The following is a 21,285-nucleotide window of genomic DNA, read 5'->3' as shown; positions in this document are numbered from 1 at the left end:
AAATGAATAGATTGTGGGAAGAAGTAGAGAATAGGAATGGATGAAATGTAAGAAGCTCCCCCAACAAGGCAGAGAAAATTCTCTTTGTCAGGTGGTGATCTCAGGGATTTGGACAGTGACTATTCCTCCTGTCCTGAAAAAGTGCAAAAACTTGATTATACCTCTAATCCCTGGATATATTCTTGTAGATCTATAGCCAGTTATCAAGTAAGCTTCATTCCCCCAGTGTAAGTGAAAGGAAGGGAAATATTGCAAGAATGAAAAATGGCCTATCAGGGATGTGTGGGACAGGGTAGAGAATGCCTATGCTATCTGCTAAATGAGTTGACAGATGAAGGGTGAAAGCCCCAATACATAATTATCATCTAGTGCCCTGGAATGCTAAGAATTTTCTCTCCCTGTTTAGGGGAAGATGTCCCATTCTTCTTGCCTTTTTTGTTTAAATTCCAATGTTTTGGCATCAGGAAGGATTAAACCATATGTCTTTCAGAAGCAAGAAATGTGGTATAAAGCTAATTTCCAGGTTGTATGACAGTGTCAGTTTCATGTTGACAAAATATGTCTGCAGTTCTAATGTTGACATGGCTGTTGAATAAAGCTATAATTTGCCCAGTAAATCATTTCTTCTCTAAGCTAAACATTCCTAATTCTTTCAACAGATCCTCATCTCACACATTCTCAAGACTCTTCAACATCCTGTTTACTTTCCTCTGGATGACTTTAGTTTGTCCATATATTTCCTCAGATGGGATATTTATGAACAAATGTTTTAATTTCAGATATTGTCTGATCAGAATGGAATATATAAGGAACATCACTACCTTACTTATCCTGGGATGCTCCAGAATTGAAATCATCTCTCCAAATATAGGCTTCCAGTGTGACAAAGGCAAATGTGGAGAACAGAGGTTAGAGATAAAAGGGCAGGGATATTGGAAGGCATAAAAATATTGTCATTTTCCACTCTGATCCTTATTGAGCACCTCCCAACTAACTAGGTCCTGCCAAAGGGAAATGCCAGTCAGATGTCTCTTCTTTAAACCATTGCCTGTTATCTTTGAATTGAAACTATATTGTTTCTAAGGCAGAAGAGTGGTAAGGGCTAGACAGCTGGAGTTAAGTGACTTGCCCAGAGTCACACAGCTAGGAAGTATGTAAGGCTAAATTTGAACCCAGATTTGTCTCTAGGCCTGGGGCTCTATCCACTGAGCCACGCAGTTGCCTCCATTTACCAATCTCTTATTGCATTTCTAAGGTAAAAATTTATGTGCAGGGAGGTATGAAACCTAGTGAGGGATTAATTTAATAGTCTATTAGTGCAACAGAAGTATACCATTTCAAGTAGAATTCTCTTCAGACAAGAAGGGTTATATATTTAAAAAGTGGTTAATAGGAAATGTAAGTTCAAGATAAGAAGAGGTAATAAAGGAACATGTAAAAATGAGCTCAAGGCACCAGACTCAGGCAAAATACATCCTAGGTTATTCACACAATTGATAGGTGTGATTACCAATAAATAATCTAAAACAGCTCAGAGGAAGAAACAAAGGGTACCTATTTTTCATTGTAAAGGGTAAAGAATAAAATTCTGAAACTACAAGCTGGTGAAAATAACTGCAATTCCTGGATAATTCTAGAGCATATCAGTAATGGCACAATTTATGCCTTTTGTACATGCTGTAAGTCTTTAGAAAAGGGAATGATGATCACTATGAGCCAGCCTAGTTTCATCAAAAAGAGGCCAGGCTGACCACATTTCTTTCATAGGAGGGCAAGTCTCACACACCAGACTAGTGGGTCAGCATCAGTTAGCTTGGATTTCAGTGAGGTATTTGACTATGTTCTTGACATTACCTTTTTTGGTTAAGATGGAAAAAATATTGTATAGAAGATAGTTGAATTTCGAATTGACTGACTGACCAGAACTCAAAACTAGAAACTAGCAATTAATGAATGATGTAAACTTGGAGAAAGGTCAGTAATAAAGTATTTCAGTGATCAATCCTCAACCACTTACTCTTCAAAGACACACACACTCTCTCTCCACATATACATGCATATATATATATGTATATATATAAAGTATATGTACATTATCAGTGGCTAAAGGTGTATATGTAAGGCTTATCAAAATTATAGATGACACAAAGCTGGGAGGAGCACCTAACATGTTAGATGCCAGAAGAAAGATCCAAAAAGTATTTTCAACAGGAAAGAGCAATGGCCCAAATCTAATAAAATGAAATTTAATATGGTTAAATATAATGCATTGGGATTTAAGGTATAATAGCTGCCTCCAGGTATAGAGAAGTTAAAGAGAGATTAGTTTTATTTTGTTTGGCCCAGAGGGCACAACCAAAATAAATGGGTGGAAGTCTCAGAGAGACAGATTTAGGTTCCTTAAAAAGCATACATTTGATGAGAATCAGAGCAGTCCCTAATCAAATTGACTACCATAAGAAGTAATGACTTTTTTAATATCACCATTTGAAATGTATTTTTTAATCAATACAATTATATTTTCTCTTCTTTCCATCTCAACTCCTCTTATTAAAAAAACAACAATAGATAAATACAAACAAACCAACCAAAAACCAGAAAAAAGAAGGAAAAGACTTTGTATCAAAACGAATTCCTGAATTAGATATGTTCAAAAATGTCTTATTTTGCACCATGAATTAGTCACCTCTCTGTCAGGAAGTGTATAGTTTTATCTTTAGTCTACTATAATCAAGGTTAATCCTGGGTCAGAATTGTGAAGTCCTTCAAAACTATTTATCTTTACAGTGTTATCGGATCAGTTCTATTGATTCTACTCATATCATTCTGAATCAGTTCATGTAAGTCTCCCTAGGTTCCTTGGAAACAATTACTATCATCATTACATATAGCACAATAGTGAAGCTCTAAGTTTTCTAAAATCTAGATATGAAAGCATAGGAAGGATGATCACTTTTCATGTATTTTTGAGAAGATGTTATTTTGACATAGATTCAGTTATGTAGTTTCTGAGGACCCCAGATACTTATGAGTCCATGAGCCAAAATGCTTATATAATCCAAATATGAAAGGCCATATATTTTCCCAAAAATGAAAAGAGAAAGAAATGTGGTACCTTTCACAACTTTGGTTTGATGGGATACAAAAGAGTTCCAAACTAAACAAAAAGATAACTTATGACAAAAGGTTTAGAAATAATTTTTATTTCATAAAATTAAAAACTGTTTTTCACTAACAAAATCAGTGCAATTTGGATAAGAAGGAAATCAGTGTATTGGGGGGAAAATCTTCACATCAAATTTATCTGATGAAGAGCTGAGATCCAAAATATATGGGGAGGAAATATAAATAAATAAGGTACGAGTCACTTAATGGATACATTGCCCACCATTATACAATGATCAAAGGACATAAACCAACAATTCTTCAAATTATTATGAATTATTAACAACAATATAAATCACTCAAAATTATTTAGAGAAATATAAATTAAAACAACCCACAATCACCCAGGCAATTGACAAAGAAGACAAGAGATGAAATAATTTGTGTAAAGGATAGATCTTTGGACTGGAAAAGAAAGAACAGAGTTCAAATCCTGTCAAAGGTACTTATTATGTGACCTTGGGAAAGTCACAACCTCTAATGGAAACCCCTATTTCAGGGGGCAGCTGGGTAGCTCAAGGGATTGGAGCAGGCCTAGAGAGGGGAGGTCCTGGGTTCAAATCTGGCATCAGACATTTCCCAGCTGTGTGACCCTGGGCAAGTCACTTGACCCCCATTGCTGAGCCCTTACCACTCTTCTGCCTTGGAACCAATACACAGTATTGATCCCAAGACAGAAAGTACGGGTTTTTTTAAATTAAAAAAAAAAAAAAACACCTATTTCATATGGTTGTTGGGAGGACCAAATAATATAGGATATGCAAAATCCTTTCCAAACCTTAAACATCTATACAAATATTATTATTGTTATTATTATCATTATTCCATGTTGTAGTAGGGTCTGGGTTCTGCAGAATGCCTGACAGAATAATACATTGTTTGTTTAGTTGTGAATTGGTCCAAGAATTCTGAAAAATTACTTCAGAATTAATCTAAAAAGATGGCTTATATAACTATAAATTTTACTCAGATATCCCTTTGTTAAGTATATTTTCCAAAGTCAAAGAGAGAAAAATATCAAATCTGCCAAAAAAATTAATAGTAGTACTTTTGTTGTAGCAAAAGGAGGAAAAACAATCTAGGACATCAGCTAATTCGAATTAGCTAGTGTTGCAAGGATTTTAAGATCCTACAAGCCAACATTCCAGAACCCTCAGGAGCAGAGAGAGACAATTCACACTGACAGTTTCTTCTCTGAAGAAGGAGACTTTGAAGCTGCCAGGAGCCTGGGACCTTCCTTCCTTCCTTCAATCAATCCATCTCAAGGAATTGGTAGATGGTGGTTAGCATTCCACTCAGGAGGACTGAGTGAGGGAAACCATTTCTCCCCTTCCTGATTCCTGCAGTGCTGCTCTTTCTACTGGGACTTCTGCCAGACCCAAAGAGGACTCCAGTTTGTGAGACTACTTTGGCTCTTGAACTGGCTCCTACCAGCCCCTCCCTTTATCTTAAATAGTTAAGGAATTAATTAGATTAGTAAAGAAAGTTGTTAGTGGGTTTAGTACACTGAGCTGTGGGTTAACATTAGATTTTCCCAATCCCCTTCCCTTGATTCCTTTAGCTTAAATTAACTGTTAGTTTGATAGAATTACATGTTCTATTTAGTATTTTAATTATAGTTATTTCACTAGATGATGGAATGAATAGGGCCCCGTGTCTATAGTCAGGAAGATCTGAGTTCAGATTCATCCTTAAACACTCTATGTTCTATGTTCTATGACTATGGGCAAGTCACTTCACTTCTGTCTGCCTCATTTCTTCAACTGTAAATGAGGTTCAGAATATCATCTACCTCCTAGTGTTGTTATGAGGACTGAACAAGACAAAGTTCCTGGAACATAGTAGGTGCTTATTCTCTTCTTTTCCTTATTTAAAAATAAGGGAACTTGACCATAGAGCCTATTCTATGCTGTCACTAAAGTAGACACCCATATGTTGGGAAATTGATTTTTAAAAAGGTGCACAAATTTAAGTGAATGATATTGTGCCATAAGAAACAATGAATGAAAATGAAGAATTGGGAGAGCTAAAATGAACTGATTCAGAGGAAATTAGGAAGAACCAGAAAAACAATATAGATGATTACCACAACAATAGGAAGGGAAAGAATAACAAAAGAGAAATCATATAATTATAGTGACCTTGCTTAGTCTCTGAGAACAGATATGACTCTATTCTATGAGGAGGTGCGAGCCATACTGAGTGTGGATCATGGAAAAGGAGATAAATTCTAGTCAGTTTGTTGATTCATTCTGTAATTACTTGTCTCCCTCTTCTTTGTAATTATTTTATCCTAGAGATAATTTTCTAGGTAGGGAAGGATAGATATATTTGTAAATGAAGTAGATTAAAAATAGATTAAAAACACAATAGATTAATAGAAATAAACACAATATAAATAAACTAGAGTCTGAGTCTCTAGTAGTCATTTGTGATGCTTATTTTGTTGTTTTTAAGACATATCTTCTATAGAATTAGACTGCTTTTTCATGAAGTTTTAATTAATGTTTAAATAGAAGTTTTGAAAAGAGAAATACGGTGAAAATTTCAGACCAAGGAAAGAAAGGGAATCTTAAGTAATGTTATTTCCTATTTTGTTTGAATTTCTGGGAATTCAAAGGATTTCAGACATCTTCATCTTTGGAAACAGAAATACAAATATGGTCAACATAAAACCAAAAAGAAATAAGTGAATTTAGGATCTTTCACTATTTGGGATTTTTTTTTGCACTTTCCTCAAATGGTTGACTAGACTTAGCTGAAGTAAACTTTTTTTACTTTTGATTATTAAGTGGCATTGTTATATTGGGGTTAGGGTTAGGGATTGTAGGATGGACAATGTTGATGGGATGTAACAGCAAAAAATATAGATGGATAAATACAAAATGTCAGGGGAAAGTGTATGCAAGAATTTATACTACCTTGGAAGGGTCCTGGATCAGTATATTCCCATACCTCCAAGATCAAGTTTAGACAGAATCAGGGGGTCAACAGGTTAAGATTAATTTTACCAAATATATTAAGCATGTTTTCAGTATTCTTTGCTCTTAGAAAGAATCTATTATGTTATAAAGGGTTGGAGAGGAAGGTTTCCAAAGATTATGGGGTATCTTGGGTAATGTTACAGAGGAATTGTGTAAAAGAAGCTAGGGAACTTCCTTAAAAACTTAGGTAGTGTTTCTCCTTTGGGAAAGTGATCTCTCAATAAATAGGTACAAGGCAACATGTTACCCAATATTCTAAGGTGAGTTCCAAATGGATACATGACTTAGAAAGATTGACATCATAAGCAAATTAGAGACACAAGGAAATTACCTTTCCAATCTATGCATAGGTGAAGAGTTCATGACCAAAGAGAAGATAGATAGGATCACAGAAGACAAAATGGACAATTTTTATTTCATAAAATTTAAAAAGTTTTGCATAAAGGAAAACAGTGAAACTAATATTAGAAAAGAAACAGGTAACTAGGGAAAATCTTTACAGAAAGGCTCATTTCTAAGATATTTAAGAAACCAATGGAAATCTATAGGAATAAGAACCATTCTACAAATGATAAAAATTATCCAAGAATAAATGCAGGCAGTCTTTATTTATTCAAAAAATATTTTTAAAATGATTTTGTTCAGCAATGCAATGATCCAGGACAATCCAGAGGAACTTATTAGAAAGAACATTATTCATATCCAGAGAAAGAACTGTAGGAGTAGAAATGCAACAGAAAAACATATGATTGATCACATGGTTCGATGGGGATATGATTGGGGACACTGACTTTAAAAGATCACTCTACTGCAAATATGAATAACATAGAAATAGATTTTAAAAATGATACATGTATAACCCAATGGAACTGCTTGTTGGCTTTGAAAGGGAGGTGGGAAGACAGGTGGGGAAAATCACGAATCATGTAACCATGAAAAAATGTTCTAAATAAGCAAATTTTATTTTGTTAAAGATTTTCTAATTACTTTTAAAATTTTGTTTGCCATTCATTAAAAAAAACCTTTTCCTTCTGCCTTAAAATCAATAGCTTTTACCAGTTCCAAGGCAAAAAAGTGTTAAGGATTAGGTGTTGAGTTTAAGTGACTTGTACAGAGTCATACAACTAGAGACTATACGAGGCCAGATTTGTACTCAGGATTTTCATGTCAAGGTCTGACTTTCTATCCACTGAGTCACTAAGATGCCCCACATTCTATTAACTTAAAACTTTCACATAATCATTGAGAATCCCTAAGAAGGAACTATCCTGTATGTTATTTCACTGAACCACCTAGTTATTCCTAACATTGATTTAAAAAAATAAGTTCCAAATTTTTTCCCTCCTTGTTGCTCCTCACCACCACTGGAAAAGGCAACCAAAATGATATCTATTATATATTAAAAGTCATGCAAAACATATGTCAATATTAGTGATATTACAAAAGAAAACATACACATATATATAAAATTAAAGTAAGTGAAAAAGTTTGCTTTTATCTACACTGAATGTTCATTAGTTCTCTATCTGGAAACAGACAACATTTTTCAACATGGGTCCTTTGGAGTTATTTTCAATCATTGTCTTGATTAAAATAGCTAATTGGTCATCGATACAATATTGCTATTACTGTGCACAGTATTCTCATGGTCATGCTCACTTCATTTTGTATCAATTCATATGATTTCACAGATTTTTCAGAAATCATTCTACTAATAATTTGTAATAGTACAATAGTATTCCATCACCATCATATACAAAAATTAATTCAGCAATTCCCAAAATGATGATTATCCTTTAAATTTCTAATACTTTCCCACCACAAAAAGAGTTATTTATTCTATAAATATTTTTGTACATATAGATCCTTTTCTATTTTCCATGGCCTCTGTGGAATACAAGTCTTGTAATAGTATTGTTGAGTCAAAGAGTCTGAACAGTTTTATAGTACTTTGTAATTACAAATTGTTATCCAAAATGGTTTGACCAGTTCACTCTTCAACTAATAGTTCATTTAGATCTATTTCCCATCATCTCCTCTAGCATTTGTCATTTCTAATAGATGTGAGGTAGTACTTCAGAGTTACTTTAATTTGTCTTTTTCTAAACAAAAATGATTTTATACATTTTTTCTCATATGACTACAGATAGATTTGATTTCTTTGCTTTTTCTTTGATCTTAACTTTCAGGTAGTCTAATAATTCCTAAATTACTTCTCAATCTATTTTCTAGGTTGATTGTTTTTCTGATGAGATATTTCACATTTTCCTAGATTTACTTTCATTCTTTTTACTGTTTCTTGTTTTCTCATGGAATCATTAGCTTCCACTTCTCCAATTCTAATTTTTTTTCTTTTTAATTTTCTTTTATTTCCCCCAAATACATGTGAAAACAATTTGTAATGTTTTAAAAAGAAATTTAAGTCTTAAATTCTTTCCCTCTCAACCTCACCCTTGCCCCCTTCCCCTGAAATGTTAAGTAATCTTATATAGATTTTACTTGTTCAATCACATAAAGCATTTTTCCATGTTAAAATTTTTGTGGAAGAAAAACAAAAAAATAATATTAAAGTACAAAAATCAGTTAAGTTTAGTCTGGATTCAAACTCTATCTGTTCTTTCTCTGGAGGCAGATAACATTTTTTATCATGTGTCCTTTGGGATTGTTTTGGAACATTGTATTGCTGAGAATATCTAAGTTATTCAAAGTTCATTATATTGTATTCCTGGCTCCATGTAAAATGTTCTTCTGATTCTGCTTATTTCACTCTGCTTCTGTTCATGGAAATCTTTCCAGGTTTTTCTGATCTCCAAATTCTAACTTTTTAAAATTATTTTTATGACTCTTTTTCCATTTAGGGAATTCTTTTTTGTAAAGTGTGATTTTATTCATTTTTTGTGCCTCTTTTACCAAGTTCCTAATTGTCCTTTCATAATTTTTTTCTTATGCCATCATTTCTTTCCTTTTCCTTTACTTGTCTTATTTTATTTTTGGCTTTCCACTCCAGAATTCAACTTAAGGTATCATTTTAAAATTGGAGGAGAATACTAGGAAAAATTGGCTGAGTGCTTTCTCTTTCCCTTCCATCTTGATTATATCCTGTTAAATTTTTATTGTTGTTGGAATTTGAATATTTATATATGTGGTCACCAGGGATTTAATTTCTAAATCCCAAAATGGAATTTATGGTAGTTTTATTTGCAATAGAGGGAAGATATTAAGGAATGAGAGAGAGAGAGAGAGAGAGAGAGAGAGAGAGAGAGAGAGAGAGAGAGAGAGAGAGAGAGAGAGAGAGAGGAAACTCTGGCTTCCTCTGAGCCAGGTAGAAATACTAAGGCCCTAATCAGGGAAAAGAGTCTCAAGGTGATGGGGTGATGGGCCTTACTCAGACAGAGGTCTGCACCTCTGAGAAAGGCAGGGTCACTAAGTCAGCCTTTCACTCACCAATGGTGACCATCTAAATGGAAAGAAGCCTGGGTGTCTGTCTTCTGGTCGCTCCTCAAGTGTCTGTCTTCCAGTCTCTCCTATGAGTCAGAGAGCTCTTTGATCTTCTTGAATCGAATATATCTTCTTCTGGCCTCTGATCCTCTTTTTAAAGATCTTTTTCTTTTGTGTCTCCTCCCCTAAATTTCAGGTCTACTAATCACAGCAGATGCTTTTCTCCAGGACTGCTCACTCTTTAGTCACCTTCTTTCATTATATTTTATCTTTTTGGGTTACTTAACACCTTTTTTGGTTAGTTCATCTTTTGTAGTTACTTAACACTTTTTGGTAGTTAAAATGGGTAGATATAATTCAAATAATGAGTTACCACCTTTTGGGGATTAAAATCTAAAAATAGATTGGATTACAATTCAATCTTCCCAATAAAGGAAGAGCTAAGTACCTTCATTGTTACAATCAGGGGATTACAATTTAATCCTCAGGATAAAGGAAGAGCTAAGTACCTTCATTGTTACAATTTAGAAATAGCTAAATTCAATCTTCACAACCCACAACCTTCCAAGACCTAGTTTCCTCATTTGAAAATAAGGCATTTGTACTCGATGTTCTCAGAAGTTCCTTGTATTTCTAGATCTGTGATCACATATATGCAGACATGAAAAGTGAACCCATAAGAAATAATGGAATCATCAAAAAAAAAAGTGGATAGAGAAAACATCCTAGAAAGAGCACTGAGATCTATTCACACCCAAGGGTTAAGATATGGAAGATGACACAGGAGACTGAGGAGTAGCAGTAAGATAAGTAGAAGTATAATCTGAATAGATCAGAAACAGGAAAACCCATGTGTCATAATTCAGGCCTGACCTAGTCTTATCCAATATTCAGGTCCAAGATTCAAACAGAATGAGATTTTGTAATTCTAGTAATTAACAAAATTAACAGAATTCTAGTAATTAACAAGAAAACACACAATGTCATAGAAAAATTATCCACTAAGGAGGAATCATTAATTCAGTTTATTTTTAAATTCTCTGCCTCTATGTTGGTTATGTTAGTAATACATCTAAGAGAGGAAATACTCATTCCTTTTGAATTTAAGCCACCAGGAAACTACAGCAATTCTCTAAATCATAATCTCAATGCTGTTTAAAGCAAGGGAAATAAGAGTGTCTGGTAGGAAGGTATGGTCAGCAGTGTACAATGGCACATAAAAGACTGAGTAAAGACTTTTGGATTTATCAATGATCAATGTGTGGATTAATTATTGGCCTTGGAGAGAGAGAGCAGTTTTAGACAAGTAGTAGAGTCTGAAGTTGATTCAAAAGAAGTGGGAAGTGAAAAAGTGGAAACAACGAACACAAGCAATTTTCCCCCTAAGAATTTGGCTATCAGATGAAGGAGAAATATAGAACAATTGCTTGGGAAGAAAAATAAAACAAAGGCTCTCTTTTTTATATTTATAATGAATGGAAATTTTGGGGAATTTTCATAGGTATCAGAAAAAAGACAGTGGAAAAGGAGAGATTTAAAATTAGGTTGATAGAGAGTTTGATTGAGGGTCAAGCTCCCAGAGGAGACAGAGGCTGAGAGCATCAGGGGCCCAAAGAGAGGGATTGATTGTGGCTAGGAGGAAGACCTCATCATTCTCGGGGATTGGAACAAAGAAAGAGGTAATAGGGGAATGGTGTTGAGGGGTTTGAGATACAGAACTGGGAGAAGAAAGCTCCTGACAGATGGCCAAACTATATCACCTGTGACAGGCTAATGGTTTTTATTTTAAAGAATTCACCTAGCCTTCTCTGGGGATATGATGGTTCATCCTAGAGTCTGGTTCCCCTTATTTTTACCATTGGAAATATGTAGTTTCCCCTAAACTAAATGGCTGCACAAATACTGGAGTTTTCCTTCACTGACATTCACGACTGGCCACATTGCTCCTAAGCCCTGCTCCTTGGCTCAGAGGGCTAATTAGTTTGCTAGTTGAGGGACTGGTACTAAGGAGGCTACTTATCTCAATCCACACTTGGGCAGATGGCCCCCTTGGGCCTCCAGTTTCACCATGCCCTTTGGAGTCTAAAGGAAACAGTATAATGAATGATTTATTCTGTACCTCTGTTCTGCGCCTGTCATGTATTATTATCTTTTGCAGTTATCAATGTTTATTTCTTATCCCCTTCTAAATTTAAATCTTTATGAGGTTAAGGGACCCATACTTTCTATATTTTGCATCTCCCTCAGTAACTAGCCCGGAGTGCCACCTGCAATAAATTCTTAATAAATATTTGTTGGATTGAGTTAAATAAAATTGAATGACTATGTACAGGGTTCCTTATAGGAAAAAAATCTATTTCCATTTTATTTCCTGCACCATAATCTTTCAGCCCATGACTCAGACTGCATAGAAATTTGCATCTTGCATTATATCTACATGTCTATGTACCCATGTAGTGTGTACATGAGTACAGGTGTACTCATGTCTCTGCTTGTTTGCATGCAGTGAGTCCTACTGTGGATGCATGCAAGGGCAAAGGTGCAGGTTGTTTTCCACTCCAAGTTATGCTAATATGGTTAACTTAACTTTTTCCTGTTTTGCTTTCTTCTGTATGTCCTCTGTTTATTGTCCCTCTCTGGAGATTACTGCTCTATGTGGAGACCAGCCAGATAAGGATGGGGTTGTTGGGGGAGACAAGGCACTTCTTTTCCTTCCACCTCCTATCACCACCACCCCAATCCCCTTGCATTTACAGCCTGGTTTGGAAGTGGGTCCTGGGCATGATTCATTGACCTAAGCACTTTCTTTGCCCTGGGGTATGACTTAAAGTAGTTCTATCCTCAACCCTGCCCCCATCAAACTCTCTTTCCAAGTCCCCCTCAGGGCCTTTGATTGGCCAAATCATCTTCTCAATTATCTCTCCTGGGAGGACCCCTTTGGAGAAGTCAGGGAATTGGTCCTTGGCCTCTCACTAGGGACATAGAGGAAGGAGGTGCACAAAGAGTGCTTGTTGCAGTCTTGACTCCAGCTCAAGAGAGACAAAGCATAGACCAGCCCAACACTGCTCAGTCCAGCCCTGCTTAATTCAGCCTAACCCAATTCATGACTGCTCATCCAGGACCAGCAGCCCTAACCAGGTTTGGAGATTCCTTGGTAATGTTCAGTATCTAAAGACTTATGTTCTTCATGGGTTTAAAACTTAGTTGAATTCCAACCATGCAAAAAATGAGTGTTAGGGAACTGAACCCAAATTTTAAAAAAGTTTGCCAAGTGCATACTTTGTGCAAGGATAATTAGAGAGACACTTCAACCCTTCCAGAACACCAATGAAGATCTCTCAATTATTTATATTAATGGTGAGGAATGTTGACCTGGATAATCCAAAATTACTTTTGTCTTGAGAATGTATTTATTTTATTTTTGCTATTTATCTGTTTTAGCATATCCCCATCCCCAACACAAAATGACTAATATCAGGGGCATAGGAATAAGAAATAGTGAATTAGAATCTATAACATAATGAGGTATATTTGACTTCATAGGCCTCCCTGAGGATCGATGGGAAAATTTTCAACTTTGCAATATCATTCTTAAATGTTACAAAAGGAACATAAAAATTATTGGAACAAGGGGGAAGATTATCAATTCATATTAAGCTATACTTAGTCCTGTTAGGAAAGCAAGTAACCAGAGGCAAGAAAGGTCAAAAGCTCTTAGATTAGGGGCACTCATTCTGGTTTACGGATAGATTCCAGAGTTCCAGGAACTTGGATGGGGAAAAATTGCAGTTTTGTTTTCACTAACTAATAGCATTTTTCAGTTATTTTAAAACAGATTTTAATGAGGGGTCCTTAGATTTTACTAAACTGCCAAAGAGGTCTCTGTTATAAAACAAAATTAAGAATCTCTGATTTAGATGAAGATCAAGAGAGGAAGAAGAGATATTATTATTAAAGTACATTATATTGTACAATATATTATATTATAGAGCATATGGGCAGAAGAATGAAATAGAAAAAAAGAATTTGAGAAACTGGTCATAAGTAAAAGGGACTTAATTTATTGAGGTTTCTAGATATGCTCTTGCCATAAGCAGAGCAGTTAATTACGATATAGAAGATAGCCATCTTTAAGTGTTTGAAATGCTGTCACAAAGAAGAAAGATTAAATTTCTTCTATTTGGTTCCAGAGACAGGAATCAGGAGTTATGGGAGGATATGGCAAATTTAAGATTTATGTCAGGAAAAACTTTCTGAAAATGAAAGCTATCCACAAAAGAAGGGGCTGCCTTTGGAAATAGTAGGTTTATCTTCCCTCCTTTGAGGTCTTCAAGCAGAGACTATGACAATTTATCAGACGTGTTTTATAGTAAGTATTCTTTGAAGGGTTATGGGTTGGAATAGAGAGTCTTTCTCTCTCTCAGGTTCCTTTCAGTTCTAAATTCTATGATTCTGTGAAATGGGATAAGGATCCATTCCATGTGGATAATTGAGAGTTCACTCTAATGGTCAGCTGGTTGGGACTCGGGAAGAGAACAGCGGGGCATTTCTGTGCATGTGTGTGTGCATGCATGGGTATGTGTGTGATACTTTTTCTTGTAAGAGGAACAATCAGGGTCTGAGACTTGGGACACTGTCAAGCATCTCCCACAGTTGGCTCATAGGAAAGAATTCCATTCTTCTCAGCTCCTACTGGAGTCAGTCAAGGGCTTTCCTTTGGGAATCACATATATGAACTATACAACTGGAAGGCTGCAGTGAGTAACATTCCTGGCGTTCCTATAAATAGCAACCATGACAAAAACAAACAAACAAACGTTGTATTGGTGCAGCTAGATGACACGATAGAGTGCTGGGTCTGGAGTCAGGAAGATTCGTCTTCCTATATTCAGATATGACCTCATCTATAAAATAAGCTGAGAAGGAAATGCAAGCCTTTCCCATATCTTTGCCAAGAAACAAAGAGGGTTATAAAGATTCAGACATTGTTGAAAAATGGCTGAACAAGAAAAATATTTCTATTATAATAATAATAGCTAAGATTTATATAATACCTATATGTCAGGCATTTAGAGATATCCCTTTTGATCTTCACAACTTTACAGATAGTTTATAGATATTGCTTTTGATCCTCACAACAACCCTGGATGGTTGGTCCTATTTTTATCCCCATTTTATAGATGAAGAACCTGAGGCAGACAGAAATGAAGCAACTTGTCCAAGTTTAAACAACTAGTAACTGCCTGAGGCTGGATTTAAATTCGGGTCTTCCTGTGATCCCTCTGCCCCATATCATTAGACCCAAATAATGTTAAGCTAGAAAAAATCATATAGATCCCTGTGTGCTAATCTTGCTATTTAGGAAATTGAGATCTAGAGAGACAAAGTGAACTGGCAAAAATGATACAGCTAATTAGTGGCAGAGCTGGAGCCTGTCTTCTGACTTCCCAATGAGGTATTCTTTCCCTTACCATCATTTTGCCTTGTATGTCAGTTTCCCTTATGTCCTTTACCATCACGTAACTTCCTCTTTTATACTCCAGAACCAGGAAGAACTGAAGTAAAAATCATGTAAGTTAAGCAATTTTTTCAAACTCACTCATTAGCTGAAGGGTGAAAGTAGAAAGAAAATTCACTTCTCTTTACCCCAATGCCTAGGTTTGGGTGGATTGTTCCAAAAGAGGGACAGGATCACTAAAATGGATATAATTAGATTTTCTTTCATGGGTACTTCTCTAGTAAATTGAGGAGATTGGAGTGTGAATTCTCAGGGCTCTTCAGATCTAAACTTCTATGTTTTTCTGTGAATGAACAGGTTTCTCCTGAGTCCTCTATCACCTCCAGTGAAAGGAATTTCAGAGCTGATTACACCCCAGATAGGGGGGTGCATAAATAATCCCAACACAAACTTGGATTTGTTATTCAAAACATTTATCACATGGCTTCCTGTTGTTTTTAAAACATGAGTTCTCTGAATACTCAGAAACAGGTTTACAGACTCACAGAGTCTCAGAATGGGAAGAAACTAGCTACTATTTAGTTCAAGTTTCATACCTGAGTAAATAACCTCACCTACAACATCTCAACTAAATTGTCATCCAGCTTCTGCTTGATGACCTCTCCTAATGGAGAGTTTATTACCTCTTAAGGCAATTTGATTCAATTTTTGGATGTTAAGGACCTTATCACTAGTTTTGATTCCTTCTCCTACTCAGAGCTTGGAGAGATGTGCCTATATTTCCTGTTAAACAACATAGTTTTCTTTTCATCCTCTTACCTCCTAATCATATATTGAGTGAACTATTTGATGGAGCCTGGATACTAATTTAATTGATTTTTGCTGTCTCGAGTCTCATTTTGAGATTTCAAGAATTCCCTTTCAGGGATAAGTAAAAGGAAAAAAAAAATTCTCTGCTGAATAGGCTGGGAAAATCCTTGTTGTTATAGTAAGCAGGACTTCCAAGGTCTAAGGCCATATCTTGAACCTCTTCTCTGGAAAAAAAAATCAGTCAATAGATTCCCTTATAGGGAACAAACATTAACCTCATCCCTATGGGGACATAGTTCTGTATTTTTAATTCTTGCTGATTTTTTGAAATGTTTTCTCTATCTCCAGTTGACTCCTTATTGCATTTCCTATTGTGATTGTTTCAAACCTTTATAAATCTCCTCATTTCCTTCCTACCCCTCCTTACTTTTAAGACTTGAACAGCCTCCTACTTATGAACAATTAATTAGGTGGTACATTAACTAGAGCACAGGACTTCTTGTCAGGAAGAGCTGAGCCTCATATATCAGCTGTGTGACACTGGGCAAGTCATTTAGCTTCTATCTGTCTCAGTTTCGTCATCTGCAAAATGGGGATAATAATAATAATGCCTCCCTTTCAGGATTGTTGTGAGGACCAAAGGAGATTGTTTCTTTTGTAAAGTATTTTTCAATCTTTAAAGCTCTCTTTGAATGCTAGTTTATGTCATTGTTTCTTTGCTGAATGCTAGACCATCCAAAATGAGATCCTGTATCTTTCTACTCTCTATCCTATGATCTCTATTTTTCTCTTCCTCCTCCTTCTCTTCCTTTGCTTCTCCTTTCATCTCTTAAGTTGTACTTTCTTTTATCTTTGCTTAGGTTTATCCTTCCATTTGTGCCTTCAATCCAATCTCTGGTCTCTACAATAGTTATCCCTTTCTTTTTTGTGTGTGTATCAATTTCTTTTCAATGTTCCTTGTCTTTTGCCTACAAGCACAATTTAGTCTGTCCATCCCAATAATGAAACCAAACAAAATTCCACCTCTTCACTTATACTATCATCTTTTTTTCTCATTCCATTTTATCTTCAGATTTCTATATAGAATTATATATAATTGCTGTCTTTATTTCCTTACCATCTGCTCATTCCTCAGTCCTTAGTATCTATTTTCTGTCCCCAGTCTACTGAAAAAACTTCAAGTATCATTACCTCTTTACCAAAGATTTGTTCCTCCTTGAAATTCTCTCCACCTTTTATTTCCATGGCACTATACTCTCCTAATTTCTTTATTTATCTAAAGTTCCATTAACAAATATTTTAGGTCAATTGGCAATCAACAAGCATTTAGGAAGCACATATATGGAGAGTACTGTATTAGCCACTAGTAAGTAAACATGGAGAAATTGTACATTTGATCTTAAGGAGTTTATGATCTAATGAGAATAATAGAAATAATAATAATAATAATATAGCTTACTTCTTTGTTTCTTTCTTCTTTCCCTCTTCTAATAATTTTCCTTCCATTGGTATTTTTAAATAAAGATATTCCATGAAGTTATATACTATCACCTCTCTTCTACTCACTCTCTATGGTTATTCCTTCAATAATTGAGCTAGTAGTGTTTTAAATATTTCACCAATGCCTCAAATTTAAGATGCCCCACACTTAGATATTGTTTTACCCCCAAACCAATTCTTTTTTTTCTGTATTTCCTCATTTTTTCCCTTAATGGTACCACTATTTCCATGGTCAACTAAGTTTAGAAACCCTGGAGTCATATTTTATTTCTTCCTCTTTTTGCCTCCCACTTGCTCTATAACCATTTGCCAAACCTCATCTATTCTACTTTCCCACTGTTTCACAACTCGTTCTTTCTTTTATACCATCAATGCTTGGTTAAGCCTCTCAACACCACTCATCTGAACTCAAATGCTCTGCCATAGGAATCTTTTCACAGAACACCTTTAATCATGCCCTCTCCCTCAAAACCTTTTGGTAGTTTTCTATTGCTTAGAGAATTAAGTATGACTTCTCACTCAAGACCATCAATGATTTATCTCTCTAGAACATCACATGTCTAATTATTCCCCTACAATCACCCTGTGATATAGATAAATAAAATTACTCATTGTTTTCTGAATATGTCATGCTTCTTTATTTCTCTGCCTTTTTCTCATGCTCTTTTCCCACTTAGATAATATAGATAATCCAAAATACTGTACCCACCAGAAAAAGCTGATTCTTTGCTTTGTGTCCCCCCCCCCCAAAGAGTAGGAAGAGAAATATTTTGATGATCCAAGATTGAGCTCAGCCTCTTTCTCTAACTTCTTTTGTGGCCTCATGTAAATAGCTTTATCTTCACTGAGATTTCCTCACTTAACATATAGGTATAAAAATCCATGAGCTACTTATTCCCCCTGGGTATCATAAGAATCAAATGAAAATGAAGACAACACTTTCAATTCCCAACCTCTGCCATTCCTTTTTTTGCAGCTAAATTGGATGTTTTTCTTTATCAGCTTCCAAATAGGCTTCAAGCAGCCCTTCTTTGTATGCTGTTACCTGCCAACAATCAGAGAACAGGTTTTCTTGTCTCCCAATGACATGATAAAGAATCCATAACCAAGGTAGGTGTTCCCAGAAGGTTGACTGGATGAGGATGGGGATGTGGTGGGAGATTAAAAGATGATTGTACTGTCAGTTTTTTCAAGGAGTAATACTGGCTTCCATTGATTTATTTAACAAACATGTATTAAGTGGCTCTTGAATGTGAAGTACTGAATAAGGCATCAGTGAGATCTAATCCAACATTGAGATGAAATAGTCAAAGAGAAATATAATATATTTCATTGTAAAGTTTGGCTCTATTTTTTTGTACTTCCATTAGGTAGATAAGTACAAGTATTATTTCCCTCATTTTGAATATCTTTGAACTGGTCCTGTGATTCCTCTGGTAAAAAGAATTCCTGTTAAGGAAAATGTAGCCACCAATGCAGATTGTCACCTACTCTGCAATTCATAGTCTATAGCAGTGATGGCAAACCTTTTAAAGACAGAGTGCTGGACCCTGGTCCTCTCCCCTGAGACCAAGTGCCATGCCTGCCAAACCAAGAGACAGCATGCCATGCCCCCACCCCGAGACACCACGTGCCATGCCCCCCACACAGGGGAGGGAAGAAGCACTCCCATTGAATTGCTGGGTGGAGAAGCTAGTGAAGTGAGGAATGTCCTCAGTGAGTGTAGAGAGGGGGAGGGGAATGGCCTGAGTGCTCTGCTCCCCTCCAGCTCTGTTGTCTCTGAGTTGCCCACCTTACCTGCTGTGCACTCCCATTGGGCTGTTGGGCAGAGGGATGGGGGATGTGGAAAAATATAGTAAGCTGTGGTAGAGAGGGAGAGAGGTGCAGCTCCACCTGAGTCCCCTTGCTTTTCTAGTAATGAGTTCTGGGGGAGGCAGAGAGGGTGGTCACATACCCACAGAGAGCATTCTGAGTGCCATCTTTGGCACCCATTCCTAGGTTCATCATCACTGGTTGCCTGGGGAAACTGAGAAATTATGTGATTTGTTCAGGGTCAAAGAGATAGAAAACATATGAGTGGAACTTGAACCCACATCTTCCTGACTCAGAGGTTACATCTTGTTGCCAATACTCTGTTCATTTTAAAGATAAGAAATTGAGGAAATGCTATTATTCCATAGCCAGACAGCTAATAAATGAAAGTAACGGTAATCCCACTCTGTTTTTTTTTAATTCCAAAACAAGTGTTATTTCAACTCTAGCAATGCATTTCCCCTGGTGCTATGCTACCTCCTCATTTCTTCATCTGTAAAATTAGAAGATTAGATGAGATTAATAATAAGAACAACGTTTATATAATACCTTAAGGTATTTAAAGTGCTTTTCAAATATCAACTAATTTTATTCTCACAACCAACAAAAGTAGGTGCTGTTCTTATGCCTGTTTTGCAGATGAGGAAACTGAGGCTTAGAGAGGTTGTGACTTTGCCCAGGGTTGCACAACTGGTATCTTAGGACAGATATGAGTTCAAGTGTTTATGACTTAAGGACCAGTGCTCTATGCATTGTATTACTCAGCTGTCTCTGACTTCTATAGTCCCTTTCAACTCTAAATCTTATCTTTAATGTGATCAGGCAAAACTGATGTTACCAGCAACATCAAGGAGAAGCAGGAATGAATATTCAGGGTATGGCATAAATTGACCCTACTTGTCCCTACAGCTAATTATGTATGCCAGACCCCAAAGGGAGGACAACTGGACAGCCACCACCCAATTCATTCTTCTGGGATTCCCTACACAGCCTGAAATACAGCTGCTCCTCTTTTCCCTTTTTCTGATAGCTTACCTGCTGACCCTGCTGGAGAATTTCATGATCATTGTTGCCATCCATAGTGATGGGCAACTCCACAAGCCCATGTACTTTTTCCTAAGCCACCTCTCCTTCCTAGAGATGTGGTATGTCACTGTCATCAGCCCCAAAATGCTGGTGGATTTCCTCAGCCATGACAAGAGCATCTCATTTGCAGGCTGCATGACTCAACTCTATTTTTTTGTTACTTTTGTCTGTACTGAATACATCCTTCTTGCTGTTATGGCTTTTGATCGCTATGTGGCCATTTGCAACCCTCTCCGCTACCCAGCCATTATGAGCAACCAGCTCTGTAGCATCCTGGCTGGTGGCTGCTGGATCTGTGGCCTGATGACAGCCATGATCAAGATGGTCTTTATTGCCCGACTCCACTATTGTGGCATGCCTCACATCAACCACTACTTTTGTGACATCTCCCCACTCCTCAATGTCTCCTGTGAGGACTCCTCCCAGGCTGAGCTGGTAGACTTCTTCTTGGCTCTGATGGTCATTGCTGTCCCACTCTGTGTGGTGGTGGCATCTTATGCTGCTATCATTGCCACTATCCTAAGGATCCCTTCAGCCCAGGGCCGCTACAAAGCCTTCTCCACCTGTGCCTCTCACCTCACCGTTGTCACTCTCTTCTATTCCACCACCCTCTTCACCTATGCCCGACCTAAGCTCATGTATGCCTACAATTCCAACAAGGTGGTATCTGTGCTCTACACAGTCATTGTCCCTCTCCTCAACCCAGTCATCTACTGCCTGAGGAACCGAGAGGTAAAGGTGGCATTGAAGAAGACCATTCTTTGCAGAGCTGGGGGGAATGGGGAGGATAGGGCTTCGCATGCTTGACTGTCAGACAGAGTCTTTCTCGGTCACTAACAGAATTGATTCTTGGCATTAGAGTTGCCTGGATCACAAACACTTAGCTTACTGTTTTTTCCATTTTCCATAAATTTCTAATACTTTGTTTCAGTTATTGGAAATTAGTGTGCACCATAAAGAATCATAATAAGCAATAGAAGAGACCTCTGAGGATGCCTACTACTTATTTTCTCTTAAAGAGAAAATGCGGGC

General features: G+C 36.6%; 1 protein-coding gene across 1 annotated transcript; it reads left to right on the top strand.

The window, feature by feature from the left end:
- Nucleotides 1–18,872: 18,872 nt before the first annotated feature.
- On the top strand, nucleotides 18,873–21,060 carry LOC100030371 (olfactory receptor 6Y1). The gene is made up of 2 exons (XM_001379861.3): nucleotides 18,873–19,055; nucleotides 20,077–21,060. The coding sequence occupies exons 1-2, from the start codon at nucleotides 18,873–18,875 to the stop codon at nucleotides 21,058–21,060; spliced, it is 1,167 nt and encodes a 388-aa protein (XP_001379898.3).
- Nucleotides 21,061–21,285: the final 225 nt, after the last annotated feature.

The sequence above is a fragment of the Monodelphis domestica genome, chromosome 2 (genome assembly GCF_027887165.1).
Source record: "Monodelphis domestica isolate mMonDom1 chromosome 2, mMonDom1.pri, whole genome shotgun sequence".
Taxonomy (NCBI): Eukaryota; Metazoa; Chordata; class Mammalia; order Didelphimorphia; family Didelphidae; genus Monodelphis; species Monodelphis domestica.
This window is presented reverse-complemented; position numbering and strand designations above follow the sequence as displayed.